At 38.8% G+C, this 21,405-nt stretch overlaps 3 protein-coding genes across 3 annotated transcripts in view; 2 read left to right on the forward strand and 1 right to left on the reverse strand.

Annotated features, from left to right (window-relative positions):
- Positions 1–447: 447 nt before the first annotated feature.
- On the forward strand, positions 448–5,163 carry LOC137388159 (uncharacterized). The gene has a single exon (XM_068074663.1). The coding sequence runs from the start codon at positions 448–450 to the stop codon at positions 5,161–5,163; it is 4,716 nt and encodes a 1,571-aa protein (XP_067930764.1).
- A 189-nt stretch (positions 5,164–5,352) lies between these two features.
- LOC137388160 (uncharacterized) lies at positions 5,353–6,282 on the forward strand. The gene has a single exon (XM_068074664.1). The coding sequence runs from the start codon at positions 5,353–5,355 to the stop codon at positions 6,280–6,282; it is 930 nt and encodes a 309-aa protein (XP_067930765.1).
- A 9,439-nt stretch (positions 6,283–15,721) lies between these two features.
- Positions 15,722–21,405, reverse strand: part of LOC137388751 (cytosolic 10-formyltetrahydrofolate dehydrogenase-like) — a 39,326-nt gene continuing 33,642 nt past the window's right edge. The window contains exons 16-18 of the mRNA XM_068075204.1: positions 17,122–17,216; positions 16,525–16,629; positions 15,722–16,142 (exon numbers count right to left, since the gene is read on the reverse strand). Of these exons, the coding sequence (XP_067931305.1) occupies positions 16,087–16,142; positions 16,525–16,629; positions 17,122–17,216 (256 nt within the window). The 3' untranslated portion in view covers positions 15,722–16,086. The remainder of the gene's footprint in view (positions 16,143–16,524; positions 16,630–17,121; positions 17,217–21,405) is intronic.

Consider the following 21,405-nt stretch of genomic DNA (forward strand, 5'->3'; position numbering starts at 1 on the left):
TTGAGTTAGTCCTAATTCGTTTTTGGACCTGTTACAGTTAGTCATAGTTTTTGTTTGTTTTTTGTCTCTATATACTGCATTTTCTTTATTAGTTACTCTTGTAACTGGGTAGGACTGTCAGAGCACACCTTGGTTGGGCGGGTTATTGTTTGTGTGTCCGTGAGCTCGCAGAGTTGGCGGTGGCCCCACCCTCATCCTGTTACTTGTGGTTTGTCTACCTGTTGCTTGGCCTTGGTTTGCCGCAGTTGCTCAAGCTGTCTTTCTTGCAGTAGAACCTTGACCAATTCCCTTACATTGAAGTAAAGTGTAAAAAAGGCAATTATTGATAAGCTCGCAATTAATGTATTGACCGTTCCCAAACTTGCTGTGGTTAACTGCACACAAATATTGTGGTGTAGATGATTAGTAATAGCATAAGGTTGACTCAATAATAATATTTTGTGCACAATGGCATCCTCTGATGAAGAGTTAATGACATCGCAGTCAAATGTAAGTGAAAACCTATCTACGACTGAGCAGAGTAAAGACGGTAATAGTAGTCATGTAGCTGTGCCTGACAGTGCACATGTGTCTGAGAGCGAAGCACTTAGAAAGTCCAGGCGTGACACTAAACCTACTTTAAAAGCTAGAGAGCAAAAGGTTTTAGTACTTTCACAGAGATTAGTAAAAATTGTTGATGAGTTTCAAGAGCAAAGTGAAAGATTTTCAGTAGCTGCTGAAAGCAAAGAGCTGCATGATGTACAAGCTTTTGTTTCACAGATGGAACATAAATCGCATGCTATATGTAGTAAATTTGATGAGATTAAGACACTTAGTGAAAATAAAGTTGAAACTGTCACACAAAACCTCTTTGAGCAGTTTATTGCTGAAAGCCAGCAGTTAAGAGATTATCTTCAACAACGAGAAGAAAGGCATGAGGAAAATGAGCGAATGCTACAAGAGGAAGAGGCAGCATTGCAGGAGGCTAAAGCTCATTTGGAAGAGCAGATGAAGCAGTTGCAAGCTCGTATGGCTGCTAGGCAGCTACGACTGCTAAGAAAAACAAGTTCTGACAATGCAGAAAGTACGCAGCAACCGAATCAAGCTACCATACAGACAGCACCACCTCTTCCCACAGGACGTAGACGCTCAGTGTTGGAGACAGACACTATGCCACAAAATTCACACGTTTCTAACCAGCCAATCAGAAGACAAGAGCATCAACCAGTAAGAGCATCTGCCATTGAGCTCAACAGAAAGTCTACATCTGAACAGCCAATTCTACCGCAAACATCTAGAAACAGCTTCCAGGCTCAGCATGAAGCACTTGGAGGATATCAAGTAGCACAACAATGGAGTCCTACAACAGCAATGTCACAACAAAACATGTTAAATAAAGCAGAGGACATAGCAGACACCGTTACAGAACGGATGCATATATCTTTGTTAGCTCCACCAGAGCCATTTGTCTTTAGTGGAGACCCTCTCCAGTATGCTGATTGGAGAGCCTTGTTTAATGGCCTCATTCATTCTAAAAAAGGAACACCGATAGAAAAGTTGCACCGACTCAGGAAATATGTAAGTGGAGAAGCACTAGAAGCTATCAGTGGATACTTCCGGCTGCAAACTACTAATTCTTATGAAGAAGCGCTTACAACCCTCCAAGAAGAATTTGGTAGAGACGACTTGGTAGAAAATGGCTTCAGAGACAAGTTGGAAGGATGGTCAAAGATAAGCAATAAAGACCAAGTAGCACTCAAAAAGTACTCATATTTCTTGAGACAATGTCTCGCGGCTCAAGCAGCTATTCCAAACCTCAAGGCTCTGGATGAGAAAAGAGAGAATAAGAAGTTTATAAAGGCTCTCCCTGGATGGGCAATCAACCGCTGGATGTATTATGTAACGGACCAAGAAGAGAAGGGAGGATTTCTACCTTTTTCGAAGTATGTGGAATTTGTCGCTCGTGAAGCTAGAGTGTCAAACAACAACTTGCGAGATGGAAGTGACTCAAAACCAAAATCCAAGTCAAAAGCCAACATCTCAGACAAACCACAAAATGCAAAAGGTTATCGCTCCAACGCTAGCAAGGCTGAAGATTGCATATTTTGTCATAAAAACTCTCACGTTGTCACAGAGTGTTGCTCATTAGCGGCTAAAAGCGAGGAAGATAAGAAGAAGTTTATCATGGAGCGAAGGCTATGCTTTGGCTGTATAAAGCCCGGACATAGCAGCAAAAGCTGTTCAGAAAGGGCTACCTTCGGTAAATGCGGCAAAGCCCATCCTACAGCTCTACATCAAGAAAGAAGCTCTACTAAGGAGAAAGCAATCAAGCAAGAAAGTACTAAAGAGAAGCAAATTCAACCACAAAGGTCTGGCGAGAGCGTAGCCGAAAGTAAGAAAGTAAATGCTAATGCAGCGAAACAGGGTCAAAGCAGGCTCCTTAGTATGATTGTACCAGTTTACGTGGGAACGAGTCTATCAGAGCAGCTGGTCTATGCTCTTCTCGACACCCAGTCAGATGTCAGCTTCATTTCTCAGAGCTTAGCTTCTAAGTTAAAGCCCATGTTCACGCCAGAAAGGATCACTATTACGATACTAAATGGACAGAAGACCAAGCTTTTAAATTGCTACAAGCTCACAGTTAGGGGCTATGGCTTAGCAGCAACAGAAGAGTTGGAGATAGAGGCTTATGAGCAGGAATGTATCCCCTGTACACCAACTCAAATACTAAATAGAAGTCATGTAGCTGATCTCCCGCATCTAAAGAGCTTGCTCAGAAAGCTACCACCCAAGATGGATATTCCAGTGGGACTGCTCATAGGAGTTGACTGCTCAAAAGCATTAGCCTCATTAGAAACCATACTCGAGCAGGAAGGACAGCCTTTTGCAGTAAAAACGAAGCTCGGATGGACGCTGTGTGGCGAGATAAGCAAGCCGGTACAAGAGTTCACAGTACATAACACCCAAATCAAACAAGAATGTGTGCTGAATGATCACTCTCTTGGACAACCAAAGCTGTCACAACATGATTTGCAATTCTTGGACACCTTGGAAGGAGGAATAACAAAGCTAGAAAGTGGGTCCTACTGCCTACCACTTCCATTCAAGAACAAGTCTTTTATGCCTAATAACAAGGCACAAGCCGAGAAAAGACTAAAGCAGCTAGTTGAAAGATTAAAAGAAGATGAAGAGTACAAGAATGAGTATTTCAGTTTCGTCGAAGATATGGTAAACAACGGCTTTGCAGAAGTAGCCGCTGATGAAGCTGATAAAGGCAAGGAGTGGTATATCCCACATTTTGGCATATATCACCCAAAAAAGAGAAAACTTCGCGTAGTTTTTGACGCCAGTGCCAGATATGCAAATGAGTCACTCAATGAGAAGTTGCTTACTGGGCCCGATCACATGAATAGTTTGGTGGGCATTCTTTTGCGGTTTCGCAAGAACCCAATAGCAATATCTTGCGACGTGGAGAAAATGTTCCACAACTTTTATGTTCCAGAAGCACATAGAGACTATTTACGGTTTCTTTGGATTGACTCAGATCTGAAATCAGTGAGTACCTATAGAATGACAAGGCATCTCTTTGGAGCCACCTCGTCTCCAGGCGTTGCAACCTTTGCCTTGCGACACATTGCAAGACAACACGAACATGAGAAACCTTCAGCTAGCAGATTTATCATCAAAGACTTCTACGTAGACAATGGAATCACTAGTGTCAATACAACAGAGGAGGCTGTCAACCTAATTGCCGAAGCAACTGACATATGCAACAGTGGTAACTTACGACTTCATAAGTTTGTAAGCAATAGCCGAGAAGTAATGGCTGCTATACCACCGTCTGAAGTAGTACAGGAAGCACAGGGTCTTAACCTGTTTCATGACCGTCTACCTACTGAAAGAACTCTCGGTATAGAATGGTCTATACAGACCGATACCATAGAGTTTAAGAATAACATGAAGTTCACAGCCCCTACCAGAAAAGGAATACTGTCTGCCGTCTCGCAGCTTTACGACCCTTTGGGGTTGCTCTCTCCTTTTACACTGAAAGGAAAAATGATTTCCCAAAAAGCTTGTCAGGAGAAAGGCGGATGGGACGCAGAAGTATCCATGCAGTTGCAAGAACAGTGGCAAGAATGGGTTAATGAGCTAGACAATCTAGACACCGTCAAAATCGACCGATGTGTTCAAGCAAAAGACCTTGGCAGAGCAGTGCACACAGAGCTGCATCACTTTAGTGACGCAAGCCTACAAGGCTATGGTGCTTGCACATATCTGAGAATGGTGGATGAACATAGCAAGGTCCATGTAACACTGCTTATGGCTAAAGGAAGAGTTGCTCCCACGAAGCTGATGACTATACCACGTTTAGAGCTGCAGGCAGCTGTAGAAGCAGCAAAACTCAGCGCAACTCTCAAAGCCGAGCTCGATATGAAAATCGACGAAGAATATTTTGGGTCTGATTCTGCTGTAGCCTTAGGCTACATTAAGAACAGTGAACATCGCTATCACATGTTTGTGGCAAACAGGGTGCAGACAATACGAAGCAACTCTGAATGTGAGCAATGGCACCATGTTCCAGGAAAGGCTAACCCCGCCAATCTAGTTTCTCGGGGTGCAAGCTTATTTAGCCTCCAAAAGTCCGCATGGTGGGATGGACCACAGTTTCTGCATGCTCCAGATATAAGGAAACACTTAAACAATGAGTATTCAGGTGAAACACTCCCTGAGGATCCAGAGATCAAACGACCCAAGCAGGCGTTGTGTGCAAGGAAGGCTCAGCCAGAAGAAAGAAAGCTAAACTTTGAACGACATGGATCGTGGACAAAATTGATTAGAGCAATCGCCACGGCTAAAACAATGCTCAAAAATAGAAGTTGGCGAAAACCAAACTTAGATGTTTTTCAACTGCAAGAAGCAGAGAAAATAGTTATCAAGCTAACGCAAAGAGAATACTATAGAGATGAGCTGAAGGCTCTCGAAAGCTCTCAGTCGGTGCACAAGCAAAGCTCACTACTGTGTTTGACCCCATTCCTGGATAAACAAGGCATGATGAGGATTGGTGGGAGAGCTAGGAGATCCTTAGCGTTAAGCTTCGAAGAGAAGCACCCTCTGATATTGCCTGAGAAAGCTCATGTCTCAAAATTGCTGATAGAACGAGCCCATCTGAAGGTGTATCACTAAAGGCAGGCCATGACCTTAGGGGCTCTAAGAACTCAAGGCTATTGGATAACAGCTGCGAACAAGCTAGTTAAACGCCATATTCATCAGTGTGCACCTTGCAGAGCCATGAGGGCACCAGCAGTACAGCAGCAGATGGGAGAACTGCCATAAAGCCGGATTGAGCCTACTCCGCCTTTCACGCATATAGGTATGGACTGTTTTGGACCATACACAGTTAAGGATCGCCGTATAGAAGTAAAAAGATGGGGTCTCCTTCTGACTTGCATGTATTCTAGGGCTATCCACATAGAGCTCCTGGATTCAATGTCAACAGACGCTCTAATAAATGCTCTTCGCTCCTTTATTTGCATTCGAGGTCCCGTTAAAACAATATGCTGCGACAACGGAACAAATTTTATAGGCGCAAAAAATGAGCTCCTCGCCAGTTTTGCAAGCCTGGGCTCCGGCATTCAAAACGCCTTGAAAGACTCTATGATAGAGTTTAAGTTCAATGCTCCGAGTGCCAGCCACGCCGGTGGCGTGTGGGAGAGGCAGATACGCACAGTTAAGTCTGTGCTCAACGCTATGCTTCCTACCTATACCACAAGAATGGACACGATGGCTCTGAAAACCGCTTTCTACGAAGTCATGGCTATCGTGAATAGCAGGCCACTTAGTGTAGATAATCTCAACAAGCCTGACGAAATAGTGCTCACACCTAATCATTTGATCACTATGAAGCCCAGTCAACCAACTGTAGTTCCAAGAGAATTTGGCAATCAAGAGGTGTATGGCCGTAAAATGTGGCAAAAGGTACAACAATTCGCTGAACACTTCTGGACAGAGTGGCGCAATCAGTACTTTGTTCACATAAACAAACGACAAAAATGGACAAAGATGGAGAGATCCATAGCAATTGGTGACATCGTATTGATAATGGACGAAAATCTACCACGAGGACAATGGCTCACAGCAGTCGTACAGCAGGTGTTCAAGGACAATGATGCCCTGGTACGAAGAATCCAGCTGCGAGTAGCAAACAGACACCTCGACAGACAAGGAAAGAAGATGACGGAACCTTCTGTGCTGGAGAGGCCCGTCCAGAAGTTGATACTTCTTGTGCCAGCAATAGATAGTTAGATAGCATATGCTTACAGTTATTATACCCATATATTATACCCACAGTGTCATAGCTTTGATAGTATCATGTTTAATCAAGGTGTATAATTTTGCATAAAATTAGGTGGGAGTGTAATAAACAGGACTAAGCAACAGTGGTCTGGTGACTTGTGATGGGGTTTGTTATGTAATAAACAGGACTAGGCAACAGTAGTCTGGTGTATGGTGATTGGGTTTGTTGGAGGTCATCACCTTACATCTACCAATGGGGGTTGGGGACACCAGTAATTGCTCTTGCTGACCAGTGGGTGCTCTGACAAGCCTGGGCAGTAGGTTTTTTCGTGCCTTGACTAAAGGTCTTGTATAGCTGTTTACTCCAGAAGTTCATGCCTACTATATGCACACAAGGCAATTCCTGGACAATTAAAGGTATGCTACTTTTTTATGTAATGTAAAATTGATTTTTTCTAGCATGTTTTTATGGCTGTTATGTACACTTTTTATCTTTTCTAGTATTGCAAACCACATGTCACATATTCATTTAAACTTTTATATTTCACGGTGTATTGGTGATTAAGAGTTGGACAACATGTATAGATTGTTCGTCGCCAAGAATAAATAAACTCGTTCAATTCATTTACCAAGCAGCAGTGCAATCTCCTTGTTTGGATTAGCCTTGTCGCTACATTACGGTATACTCCGCATAAAGTGTACCAAACTTGCCTAGCATCCGCATAAATGCTATACACACTCTCCGCCAACCCATTACTATGTGGGTACCGAGGACTAGTGGTAACTGCTCTGATGTTGTACAAGTTTGCAAAATCTCTAAACTCTTTTCTATCATAACAAGGCCCAATATTTGAACGCAAAATGCTAGGGATACCGCAGCTAGCAAACACTTTCTCATAACAGTTATTACTTCCCTAGATGCTTGAGCTTTGATGTGCAGTGCTTCAATTCACCTGGAATAGTAATCAACTATTAACAAATATAACTTTCCATCAGATACAAATACGGCACTACTGAGTACTTCCCAAGGCCTTGTTGGTAACTTATATTTAACCATAGATTGATGGTTGGATTGCCCCATAGATGACACACGTATCGCAGTGCCTTACAAACTCACAAATGTCTACACTCACTCCTGGCCACCATAAGTGACACCTGGCAACATGACACGTCTTTAAATACAGTTTCCTCATTGACCTAGGTATGTATACCCGGTCCCTGAAGAAAAGCAACCCATCTCATACAGTAAGCCATTCCCTCGGGCTATAAAGCTTTACAAGCTCACTGCCCAATTTTTTACCACCTCTCGGCCAGTATCCCATAACACACTCGAAACTTTCCGCAGCCTCCTCATCTTTCAAAATCCCCGACCTTAAATCTGTCATTGAGCTGTCCGTGAAGTTGTCAGTAGTCTCACAGCCAACTACAGCAGTACATGTATTTACTTCTTCACATCTATTTATATCACTTTCACTGTAAGACTTGCCATTAGGTCGCTCAAAGAGCCATACCAAAAACATTTGCTCCCCAGGTGTCTGAAAAATTGTGCAATCATACCTCATTAACCTCATTTTAAACCTCTGAACCCTGACTGGTAAGGCTGACAAGTCCTTCTCACCCATTAGTGAAATAAGCAGCTTATGGTCAGTCTCAACGTCAAACTTTCCGCCTACTAAATAGTTGTCAAATTTCCCACATCCAGGTAATTGCCAATGCCTCTTTTTCTATCATCGCATACGTTTCCTCTGTCTCGGTCATTTTCCTCAACACATACTCAACTGGCTGCCACATATTACCCTCATTTAATTGCAACAATACTGTTTTTACTGCATCATGGTGGTGTCCGCTGACACCCTATGTCTCTTATTCAAGTCAAAGGATAAAGATAAATTTAGATAAAGATAGATTTAGATAAAGCTATTTTCACCTCCTCAAATGCCCTATTCTGATCTGTATCCCAATACACCTCTGATCTACCTCCTGACACCTTGTAAATTGGTGCGCATAACTTTTCTAGCTCTGTGCTGAACTTACTCAAATAATTTTCCATTCCTGTAAACCTTCTCGACTCCGTTTTATTAGCCGGCGGCTTCAACTCTCAACTTTACATGAATCTGACTTAATGCCAGTCGCGCTAACCAAATAGCCTAGAAACTTGATCTCACTTTTGCCAAACTCACACTTATTCTTCCTTGATGTCATGTCTGAACACCTGACTCTCCTTAGCACCTCCCTCAATCTCAACCAATGCTCATCTGCATCTCTCCCATATAAACTACTAGGATATCATCCATCAAACATACTACTCCCTTCATACTACCAATAAGTTTTTATATCGCTCTCTGGAAAAAATCAGGAACGGAAGAGATACCTAATGGCATCCAATTGAACCTTTACTTACCCCAAAGATTATAAAGGTTGTCAATGACTTTGACCTCTCCTCCATCTGAACTCGCCAAAACTCTGAATTCGCATTTAACTTTGAAAACATCGTTTTCAATTATTAGATTATTCAATTATTTTCATACCACCAATTATACCAATTATTATTATTATTATTATACCAATTATTTGTAAAAGTTCGCGCATTGATTTGACAAAAACCGAAGTACCTGAGAGCCTCGTATAACACTCGCGAGTAAATATTTCAGAATGAGTCATGCTTTGTCTCCTCAGCAGACATATATCAGCCATCATTAGCCAACCGTTGACCTTTTCAATTCCTTTTCAAGTTGTCTTCACATGTGACGCTATGCTAAAGTATAGTTGTCATCCCCTCAAAAGGATATACTCAACTGTTGCTTTGCCAGAAACAGTAATCATATTTGAAAAGCTCAGCTAGATTACCTTTACAAGGTTGACTGTTGCTTGTACGCCTTTAAAATTGCTTGAAATTCTTTTTTAATTTCTTGAAATTAAACTTTGTATTACATTTGATGAGGAAAACACTAAAGATTTGTGATATGAGTGGTTTATGTACTATTAAATGTTAAAATTCAACCTTGAAAACTCATTTCACTATGTTTATTTTTTCTATTTTCATGCATATCAGTGGTTACTACTGACAGCGGTTGTTGTTATTGTTATATTATTATTGCTATTGTAACTGATAATCATCATTATATCATTCCTATCAGCCTATATCAGCCCGTAATAAAAACAGCTCATAAACAGTTAAACTGTGGGAGATAATATAGATGCCATTCGCTAAGTTGACTAATTAGCCAACTTGGCTAAATGAGCAAAATGGCTAATTTAACTAGAATTAAGCTAATTTAATTAGAAACTAAGGCTTGTCTAAATATTTACTATAATAAAAAAGCCAGGAAGTCAGCTTGTAATCGTTACTTGTGTGACGTTACGCGTCATGGTCTCTCTCAAGCTCAAGCATTTGAGCAACATGCGCCATGCAAGTTGTGGTCATGCAGTATCATATTCATCATATACATTAATTTGCATGTTTTAAACAAAACAATAACATTACAAACATAGTTTCTATCAAATTACTTCTTTATTCAGTGTGTTTGTCCACTTTCGGTGAAAAACTCAAAAGCCATGTAACTAAAGGTGTAGCATATATATAGCTGTTTTAACAATGGTTTGTACGAATTATGGCAAAGCATGATCTGCCATGTGGGTGTCCTACTGTGATCTTGGAGAGAGTGCTGCTGTTCACTGGGTTTCATGAACCAACTGTAGTCTGGAAGTCCACTCATGTAACGCTGTCTGTAAAAAAATACATACACAATTTTAATTACCATTTGTTCTATTACATTAACTCGTATTACAGAAGTTACTGATCAATACACACAAATGTTTTGGTAAACAACACCAGATAAGCACAGATGTGACTGAGTACTGAAATTTCATCTTATTCTTCATTTTTCAGATGCATCTGTTTGCTTCTTCCACAGTGTAAGGGTCTTTATTCTGATTGGCTCTTGCTCTGGAAGGATTTAGGCTTGTGAATATTTAAGAGAAAAGTTGAAATATTAACATGATGTGACGTGTGACGACACAATGACGTGTGTTGTAATTCATAAATCATTATTAAACTATATTTGCAAAACTACACTGTTTTATTAGCATCTACCCTAGGATACTTATATTTCGCTAATATTTAGTTTCGTGAGTAGCATACCGAGTAAAATTTCACTGCAACTTAATTTTGCAGATCTGATGAGTGCGAAAATATAGTGATGTGAAAATAAATGCAGTGGAACAAACATAATTAGATTCCTCAGGTTCAGTTCACCGCAGGCCTGTATTCACTGGTTGCAAGTTGGGGCGGCTAATGTTAGGCGACTAGTTATGAACACCTGGGGGTGTTGAGGGGGGCGGTGTAAGACCCCCAACAGGTTTTTCTTATGTAGGGCCTCAGCCGGGCCTTTCGTGTGAAGTTTAAAAAAATTTTGTCGGAAAGTATCAAAATTTTTCTATTTTTTGAGATTTGTTTTGTTTTAGGTGATGTGACTGACGAGACGTTTTAAAATTAAAATAGGCAAAACTTGACTGCAGTTAAAATGCTCAGAAAAAAGACATCTTTTTCTTTTGAGCGTTTTAACAAATATCAATTTTGCCGATTTTATTTTAAGTTCATACGGAGGTTTCCACGCTTTCAATGGGACATGGCCAAGCGGATGTTTGGTAAAATTTGATATTTTGCAAACCTTTATAAAGGTCGTTAACAAGAATACTTTGCCACTCATGATGATAATAATGACGCCTAAGAACTACTAAAAGTTGATGTTTGTCTCTATGGCTTTGAATAAAGTGACATTTTACAGCGATAAAAACCGTCTCTATAGCCGTTGGGCAAATAACTTTTCGAATAAATGATGTTGAGGTCGAGTTATCTGAAGCAATTTATCATTGCGTGGGAACGAACCAAACAAATCCGTTTGAGTTAACCTTGTGTTTGAGATGAAATGTTACATTTTATCCGAGGGCGAGTTATCCGAGTTTGACTGTACTTAGCCGCGGGAAGTTCCTAAAAAGTTGGGACTGCTCAGCCACCCAGCAGCCCCAGGGAATACGGGCCTGGTTCACCGATAAGAAAAGAATTTCAATTTGGGACTAGTTTGTAATTGTGAACCGCAGGTAGAATGGTGTGGGCGAGGTCGATAATGCAATTTGATCGCTTGCTGCCATTTGTTTCTTGGACTATCAATGAACAAAGCTATTTAATTTCGTGTTTTCGCTCGTCCGTTATGTTAGTTTAGTTTCGCGCATGAAATCTTCGCGAGAGGATGACTCCGCAAAAACGCGAAAGCTAGATGAGGCAAATACACAAGTGTCCTAGGGTAGGGTACACAAATGATATTTAATAATTATTATTTTTAACAAATTAAAATTGCGCACGAAACTGATTGAGAACTTAAATTTTACCTTCTTTTCTCCATCTGTCTTTTTTGTCCTCTTCAGTGGTTGTACCCTTTGTCCAGGTTGATAGCCCCATCTTCGCTCCACACCTGACCCTCAAAAACCTCGCTTTCTACTTTAGCTTCGCAACACAGTTTACAGAGTAGACCTTTCTCACTCGAAACAAAAAAAATTTCATCAAGTTTCACCGGTTTGTCTTCCGCTTGCACTCCATGTGCATACTTTAACAGCCATTCTATCTTAAACGAACCACATTTCTTCTTTACTTGGTGACTGTATGTGCCAGTTCGTTTTGCCATTATTATGATGGGTAAATAATACCTTGCCTTAGGTCACGCAGCCTCCACAGCGAACAGGCCTCTCTGCTTACAGTACCAGGGAGTCGGGAACAGACAGGCGCAGCGGCCAGTAAACAACGTTGTGATGTGAACGCCTAAGTGGATCGTATCAAATAACAACCTGGAACAGCCAATCACATGTTGCATAATACCGAATTACCTATGTGCTCTTTTCAATACTGGATGCATTTTTAATTTATGCACAGCTGACACATTTTGTGCGCAGACACGCAGGGAGCAGTGCGAATTTGCTCACAAACCATGCTTAGAGGGAACAGTGGTAATGAGTATGACCATAATTATTCCATCATTATTCCGCTATATAGCAAAATTGCCCCTTACTCTAGTCACTCTAGTGAGTAGAAGGTCTGTCTGCAGACCTAGAGGATGTGAGGTCAAAGGTCAAATTCAGTGCAAACTGGAGTTTTTGTTCCTAAAACTCCATGCTATAACTGGACAGACAATTGCAAAACCAACAAATTGACAAACGCTGAGATGTATATTTTTATTATTATTACTACTTTAACTGGTTATTATCCTGATATTATCATTACTGCTATAACTGGTTGTTATTGTTACATTATTACTGCTCCAGTGTCTAGTTGTTATTATTGTTATACCATTAGCAAACAGAGATCAAGTTGATAGCAATATTTCAATTACTGCAATGTTTCAGCATACAAGAAAGATGATTATGATGAATATGATGATTATAATGACGCAGAATCCCGAATACCCTACGAAAATCTGACTAATTACTGCTATTCAGAATGCGCCAGTCCAACGTTACCACCAAAACCATCATTCACTGAGTCGAAATTCAAAAGCTCTGTGGAAACTTTTGAAAAATTTGAATTACCTCAATCTTCATTAAATCCGTCTTTATTACCTCCATCTTCATTACCCCAAAGCAAATCAACACACGATGAAGATGATGCCCTGTATTATTTATCGCCTAACGCAGTATCAGGTATTTCTTGTTTGTTCGTCTCTAGTGGTGTTCAATTGTAATTATTAACTACTCTTAAACAATAGGAACTTCTAATTATTGAAACTGTATCCTTTTAGGAAAATACTTTAATAACATTAAAAACTAGCCAAGGTGGAGCAATACAAATATAGTATCATCCATGTACTTTTTTTAACGTCTGCTTACGGCGTCCAATCAGTTCACAAATTGTTCCAAAGTAAGTCAACTCAAAACTTTGCCGTGTAAAGTGGCTCACCTTTCTAAACAAAATCAAAGTTTTAGCTTCATACCTGTATTATTTTTTGCTAAATTTATCTTCCATAATGTTTTAGAAGCTTTGGTTACATTGAATGTGTCTATAACAGTTAATTTGAAAACAGTATTTGTTGCACCGAGTCTAGCAATGGAACTACGGGAATTCTTTTATTGTTTATATTTTTGTCTAGGAGAAAACCCTGTTAGTTGTAGCAACAGCCACCCGACTAAACAAGTTGGGGTCCTACATAGATTCTGATGTTAATGTAGCATTGCATTAATTGAACAAAATAAATTTCAAGTGCCTGTAAATATCGGTGTGGTAGTAAAAGAGGATTGCTATTGAAAACTTATTTTTAATAAAGCTTTAATACAGGAACTTCTGATCAGGTCAAAAGAGACGTTAGCAAAAGTCATGTAGTAAATTCTGATCAGGTCAAAAGAGACCTAAAGAGGTGTTATTAAAAGTCATTTAGTAAATTCTGATCAGGTCAAAAGAGACGTTAGTAAAAGTCATGTAGTAAATTCTGATCAGGTCAAAAGAGACCTAAAGAGGTGTTATTAAAAGTCATGTAGTAAATTCTGATCAGGTCAAAAGAGACCTAAAGAGGTGTTAGTAAAAGTCATGTAGTAAATTCTGATCAGGTCAAAAGAGACCTAAAGAGGTGTTAGTAAAAGTCATGTAGTAAATTCTGATCAGGTCAAAAGAGACGTTATTAAAAGTCATGTAGTAACTTCTGATCAGGTCAAACGAGACGTTATTAAAAGTCATGTAGTAAATTCTGATCAGGTCAAAAGAGACCTAAAGAGGTGTTAGTAAAAGTCATGTAGTCAATTCTGATCAGGTCAAAAGAGACGTTATTAAAAGTCATGTAGTAAATTCTGATCAGGTCAAAAGAGACCTAAAGAGGTGTTAGTAAAAGTCATGTAGTAAACTCTGATCAGGTCGAAAGAGACCTAAAGAGGTGTTATTAAAAGTCATGTAGTAAACTCTGATCAGGTCAAAAGAGACCTTAAGAGGTGTTAGTAAAAGTCATGTAGTAATTTCTGATCCGGTCAAAAGAGACCTAAAGAGGTGTTAGTAAAAGTCATGTAGTAAACTCTGATCAGGTCAAAAGAGACCTAAAGAGGTGTTAGTAAAAGTCATGTAGTAATTTCTGATCCGGTCAAAAGAGACCTAAAGAGGTGTTAGTAAAAGTCATGTAGTAAATTCTGTTCAGGGCAAAAGACATCAAGAGAGGTGTCAGGGTGATAGCTTGCCTAATATTTAACTTAAAATAAGGACTATTTCACCATATTGGCAACATGATGTACAAGAATGGAATTTATCATTCAATACTTTTAACATTATGAAATTATTCATGTCTGTACAAAAACGATCAATTTTGCAATCCAAAAGTATCATATGAAGACATACTTCCATTTTATCATATACAGAGGCCCAAGGGTTAGCACAAAGCCCCGAGGGTTAGCACAAACCTATAATGCCAAGTATCTGTGCACAAACTTAACGGAATATACGTTTGGCATGCTAGTGCCAATTAAATCTCGTAGTTTTGTGCTTATCCAAGAGACTCTAGAACCTCATTTTGAATCATTACTAAGCTAGATTCTTATATACAGTTATTTATAACCCACAATATAGCCACTTCTTATATTAGCTCTATTCATAATCACCTAATATAGAAATGTATTCTTTCTGTAAACGTCTGTACTCTACAATAGAGAAAGGTCTCTACTCTCTAGCATGATGTACGCTGGTCCGATTTTATCTCATCGAACCATCATGAGTAAAGATGGTTAGACGTGCTGAACTGACACTGTTGGGGAGCAATAAAGCACGTTCCTCTGGCACATTATGGCTCCATTTCATTACCATTTTCCAACCTAACTTATTCCATCAATTTTAGGAATAAAGAAACCTCTTAACCAGAGCAGTGATTTGAAAGCCCTCGCCACAATGGTTCAACGGAACTTGACTGTCAGTGAATTAACGAGTCTTATCAAGGAAGGTCAGTGCTGTCAAGCAAAAGAAGTTTGCCAGTTTCCATCATTTCCACAAACTGCTGGACGTATTCAGAGCTGGTCAGGTAATTCCCAAAACAATCCATCGTACAGTCTGCTAAACTCACAGATAGCTATGCAGCAATTACCACCGCAACTGCCGGGGAATGTTAATATCCATTCAAGCCTTCATGAACAAGCCTTCCAAAGGCGCCGTCATACTACAGGTGCAGACAGCTACCAAGTGCTGGAGGTTCCATCTTTGTTAGACGGCCCAAACATACAGCACCAACAACAGTTAATGCTGGAGTACCAATTGGCTTCACAGCAAATGGCACAACAACAGCTGTTTCAACAGCAAATAGCACAACAGCAAATGTTTCAACAACAAATGCTTCAACCGCAAATGTTTCAACAACAAATGATGCCACTGACATTTCCGAGCAGCATGACAACGCCAAGGGCTCATAGTAATACAAGGCAAAATTAAATTGTCACGGTTTTCTTATACATATATATTTCTTACATAATTTCATGATGCACATATTCAAATAATATGCTTAAAGATGTGAGTTTCTTGAAAATGTATACATAGACAATTCTGTAATACATGAGCATAAGAAATGTGAAAGCACAGTCCCCTGATAAGCTGATGAGATAAACAAACTAAGAAAAGATTAAGTTTGCATAAATTATGATGAGCTCAACAAACAAATACAATACGCAACAAAAAGGATGCAATATTTTGTAGGCTTGCAGGAAGTCAGACCAAAGTGGTCTCTATCATAGTATTGATAGATAGGAATGGTCAGAGACCATAGGCATAAACCGGCTAACCGAGAGAAGGTGCAGATTCTGCAGTCGTTAATATTCCATGGTCACGACTTTAGTTTTGAGGTACTCATTCAAGGCTTCTTGACCTGCAAAAGCCACAAAATATTGTCGCTTAATTCTATCCATCCACTCGGGTCATAAAACTATTGCCAATGCTAATGGAACAAGCCTGTAAGTTGCATGGGGCCGACAAGCAAGTTTTTCCAAAGGCCCCCATGATGGGGCCTTTGGAAGAACTTGTTTGTCGGATGTTACTCTCTATACAAGGTACAGCAATGAGTTTTATAATACGAGTCAGCAACACTAGTTAACAGTTATGTATCAATCAAAAACATAAGTAACTAACATCTACCATGCTGTGGTGAAAAAAAGATTCCTCTAGACTGCTGCCCTAGAAGACAATACCTACAAATGAGAGCAGTCTGGCAGTAAGCTAATGAAATACTGAAATACAAAGCAGATACCCACCCAAATCCTTGCCAAAGCCAGACTGCTTGAATCCACCAAAGGGAGTGGCGACGTCAGTCTTGTTGTAAGTATTGACAAAGCATGTTCCGGCCTCGAGTTTACTCGCTGCAACGACAAAGACTTAGAAGGTAAATGAAAATCAAGTTTCAGTCTAGAATTAAAATAGGACAAGTTAACGGAGAACGCAGTCAAATATTACAATAAATAATTGGTTTTGTGCTTTTGTTTTACCGAGATCAATTTCAGACAACACCTAACAACTAGTGATAGATGGTGTCATACAATAGTAATATGATTATGAACTAATAACTAGTAATAGATGGTGTCATACAATAGTAATATGACTATGCACTAATAACTAGTGATAGATGGTGTCATGCAGTAGTAATATGATTATGCACTAATAACTAGTAATAGATGGTGTCATACAGCAGTAATATGATTATGCGCTAATAACTAGTGATAGATGGTGTCATACAGCAGTAATATGATTATGTACTAACAACTAGTAATAGATGGTGTCTTGATATTACAAAACTTTCAGTTAATTAGTCTATCATTCAGCGAACTATTTATAATGAAAGGGAGATAACTTACAAACTGTCAAGGCTTTGCTAAGGTCATTAGTAAAAACTCCTGAAGCGAGACCAAACTCAGTATCATTGGCACTCTTTAGAACTCCATCAATGTCACTAAAAACATAAACATGCATGAATATTTATCCATAGTCAATCAACCTAAAGAATTTGACTAATTAAAAATCATTATTATGGAATGGCGCATGATAATTGGCCAAATGGGCTGACTAGCTGTTCCAGTATTAAAATGTTTTGCAAGTTATATTTAATGAGAGAAAAGTTGCTAATAAACACAAGGTTACTAGTTTTGAAAAACTTGGTGTAATTTTACAGTTATAAAAAATATTTTAACATTTATATTGACTTCAGCTTACTTTAAGATAAAAAATAGATTCATATTTTTAAAACTGTCATTCAACCATTGAGAAAGTTGATAAAAAATTTGGATGTGTATTTGTGGAAACTTTTTGGGTACATAACCCAAATTGTTGCAACTTAAACGTTGGTTGTTCAATTTACCAACGAATTCTGTACATTTAATTTGTATACAATAAGCTTGCCGATACTTGAAACAATATTTATTTCTTACTATCGCTCTAATGTTGATCTCTGATTTATAAGTATTACTAGCTGGACTACCCGGCGCTGCCCGAGTAATAAAAAAGTCTTTGCACAGAAAATTTGCACAAAATTTTGCACATAAAATTTAACATAACAACATTTTTCAATCTTACTTTCAAACTACATACCACGAGAAAAGTGTTTTGTGTAGTTTTAAGAAAAAATAAAAACAACTGTAAAGGTTTTCAAACTTTGTCAAACAACTGAAACCTTTAAAACTTCGTATCACGAGAAAAATGTTTTGTACAGGTCAAATAAATTTGAAAAAGAAAACAACTATCAAAGGGTTTAGATGTAAATGCAAAATAATTAGCAAGTGATAGCTAAATTAAGTCGGTTTTGCTACGATTAAATTAAAGGATGATTCGGTAATGATACAATTAATACGAACTGAGAAAACAAAATAAAAACCCTGAATATGTTGAATTAATAATACTCTACAAGATGAAAATATTCGATGGATTTAATAATTCGCGATTTCGAAATCAGCCGATTACGCGAATTATTAAATTCCGCGAATAATTAGTTCTATTTTTAAACACAAGGGAGAATAACTACTGAATCAAATTAAAATTTAGTCGCTAGGCAGTAGTAGTAAATGTAGCTGAGTTCCAATTTTTTTTTAAAATCATCACCGGGGCTTTGAGTTGACCCCATTGCAAATGCATCACACTTGTTTACAAATTTATTCACAGTTGTCGCAAGTTATGCAGAATGGCGTCATCATCGCAAAAAATTTCTTTTACTGTTTTTACATCCAGATCGACTCCATCAACCTCTAAGACTGAAGTTGATGACGATAATGATTCCGATCTGGACATTATGGTATGTATTTGATTTGCAGTGCAGATACGTTTTTCCATAATTAACTGCGTTAGTTCATTCTCTTGTTTAAAAACTGATCGCTTTCATTCGATACTTCAGCTATTGTTTTTGTACTTTCTGTACACTTGTTAATATTTTTCATTTTATGTTTACTGCAGATTGAGAATGTAACAGAATCTATTCCTATTACAAAAACTAGAGACAAATATTCCAACTACACCGATAGTGAACACCTTACAGTTTGCAAATATGCGTATAATTATGGGACAGCATCCACTTTGCGAAAATTTCCAAACATTAAAAACGAGTCAACTGTACGAACATGGCTGAAAGTCTACAAAGATAAAGTTGCAAAATTAAAAAATAAATTCAAAGAAGAATATGATCCCAAAATCCATTTGGTGTCGTACTCATATGACAAGCGTGATGATAAGCGCGGACGCCCTAAGAATCTAGGAAATAAAATGGACAATTTTGTTATTAAAAACCTTCAAAAAATTCGCACAGCTGGTGGCGTGATTAATCTGCGGATTGCCCTGTGTGTGGCAAGGGCAGTTATTTGCAAAAGAAACTCGGGTCTTCTTAAGGAAAATGGAGGTATCATTGAGCAGACTGAAGGCTGGGCGAAGTCTCTGTTCCAGAGAATGGGACACACACAACGGAAGGCCACTACTAAAAAGCTTCAGCTCCCTCCAGACTACAAAGAGGAAGTGTCACTAACTTTTACGCGTGAGATTTCCCAGCATGTGATGGCCGAAAATATTCCTTCGTGTCTGATCAAACACCACTCAAGTATGTGCCAGTTTCAGATAAAACCATGGCTTCCAAGGGCTCGTCAAAGGTAGCCATTAACGGCCTTAGCAACAAAAGAGGGGTTTCTGTTGTATTAGCAGTGTCTATGGACGCTACGATGCTTCCCGATTAGCTTATTTACTCGGGTAAAACTGCTAAAAGTTTGCCACAGCACAAAATGCCTCCAGGCTTTGATTTACAAGTAAACCCTAGCCACTGGTCCAATGAGGAGACAATCTATATATGTATTTCTCAAAGTCTGTGTGTTGGAATTCCGTCTGTTGGAAATCCGGCTATAGCTATTATTAGAACAGCTGAGCTGGACAACAATACAGACTCCAAGTCATGGCTTACCTTCATTGGAAGCCTAACCTTATTAACTAGCTTAGTGGAGTTTTCCATTGGCAATATGCCAGGCTACTAGCTTGAAAGGTACAGTTGTTTGACAAAGTTTCAAAACCTTTACAATTGTTTTAATTTTTCTCTTAATTTATTTCAACTACACGACACACTTCTCTCATGATATGTACTTTGAAAGTTATAATGGCAAATTTTGTTATATGTTAAATATAAATCAATTTTCTGTTCAAAAACTTTTCTACTACACGGGCAACGCTAAGTGGCACAGCTAGTGATTAAATATGTGGAGAATGTCATTCGAGCATACTTAGATGAAACAAGGACTCGACTTGGCAAACCAGATACGCCAGCTCTGCTTCTTTATGACGCTTTTCGAACCCACCATATTGAGAACTTCAAAAGTAAGCTCAGCTCCGTGAATGTGATCTGCGTACAGATAAGCCTAGATTTTAGATTGATACTTTCCTAAATTTGTGTATCAGTTTTATAACATAGCCCGATACTGTTTTTTGTTTCATTGTTTGCAGAGCATAGTTCAGGCCAATCAATATTCAACTGCAGTTTGTTTTATAGATTCCGAAGAACATGACTGACATCCTGCAGCCGTTAGACCTCTCAGTCAATAGACCATTTAAAGACTTCATAAAATCATAATTCTCCCAATGGTAAGCATATAAATGAGCCTGACTGTGCAAAGTCATACAAATTGATGCGTAAACGGAGGCATTTTAAAGCCTCTGCAAATGCTCTTTAACTTGCGATGTTGAAGCATTATATGCGAAAAAAATCTGCTGGGAAAACCTGTTCTGCATCCATCTTAACTGTTTATAAAATGGCAGGATGTTTGAGCTAAGCATAATTTTTTGATTCACAGGTACACAGAACAAGTCATGGAGGTTGGCCATCAGTATGAGAATGTTGCATTACTGATGAAAAACATAACCAAGCTCAAAGAAGTGCCCAGTGGCTGTGTGAATCGTACAGGCACTTTCTGTTACCATCACAGAGGGCTACCATACGGAATGGGTTCACTAAGGCAGGAATATTGGAACCATGATTATATTATATATATTCATATGTAGAGATGTATATTCACAATATATACACATAAAATTTTATATATAGATATATTGCTATATAGATAATTCTCAAGGATTTTCAGAAATATTTATATAGAGATATTTTTATGTATAGATATGTTCTGATTTATTACAAACTTGAGTGTACAAATAAAATATTTCAAATACAAATAAAATTTTCAAACCATGAATGAAGTAAATATAAAGTCTGGCCCATATGGCGTTTGCCTGGCAATAAAATTAAACTGATACTCTTGATAAGTAAATACTACAGTGTAATGGCGCTCTCTGACTAGATATTTCGGGAATAGCAGCTCAATATTGCTGTCACTGTCTTGGGTAACGTTAAAGGTGATCCTCCCGCTACTACATGGCTGGTAAGGCAGTCATCATCAAAACTCTCCTGGTGACTTACTAAATAGTAAATACTATTGCAACGTTCTGCAGGTTGGCCAAAAGTTTGTCATCGTAAAGCCGTTCTTGTTCCTTTTTTAAAATGGATATATTCTCCTCGTTAGCAGCTGCTGCCACTTCTACCTCAATTTCAAGACCTCCCTGAATGATTGGTGGTCTTCTAGAAAAGACCGGGGGTAGATGACCAACTGTTGCGCTGTCTGCGTTTATTA

This window comes from Watersipora subatra, chromosome 2, assembly GCF_963576615.1.
Source record: "Watersipora subatra chromosome 2, tzWatSuba1.1, whole genome shotgun sequence".
Taxonomy (NCBI): domain Eukaryota; kingdom Metazoa; phylum Bryozoa; class Gymnolaemata; order Cheilostomatida; family Watersiporidae; genus Watersipora; species Watersipora subatra.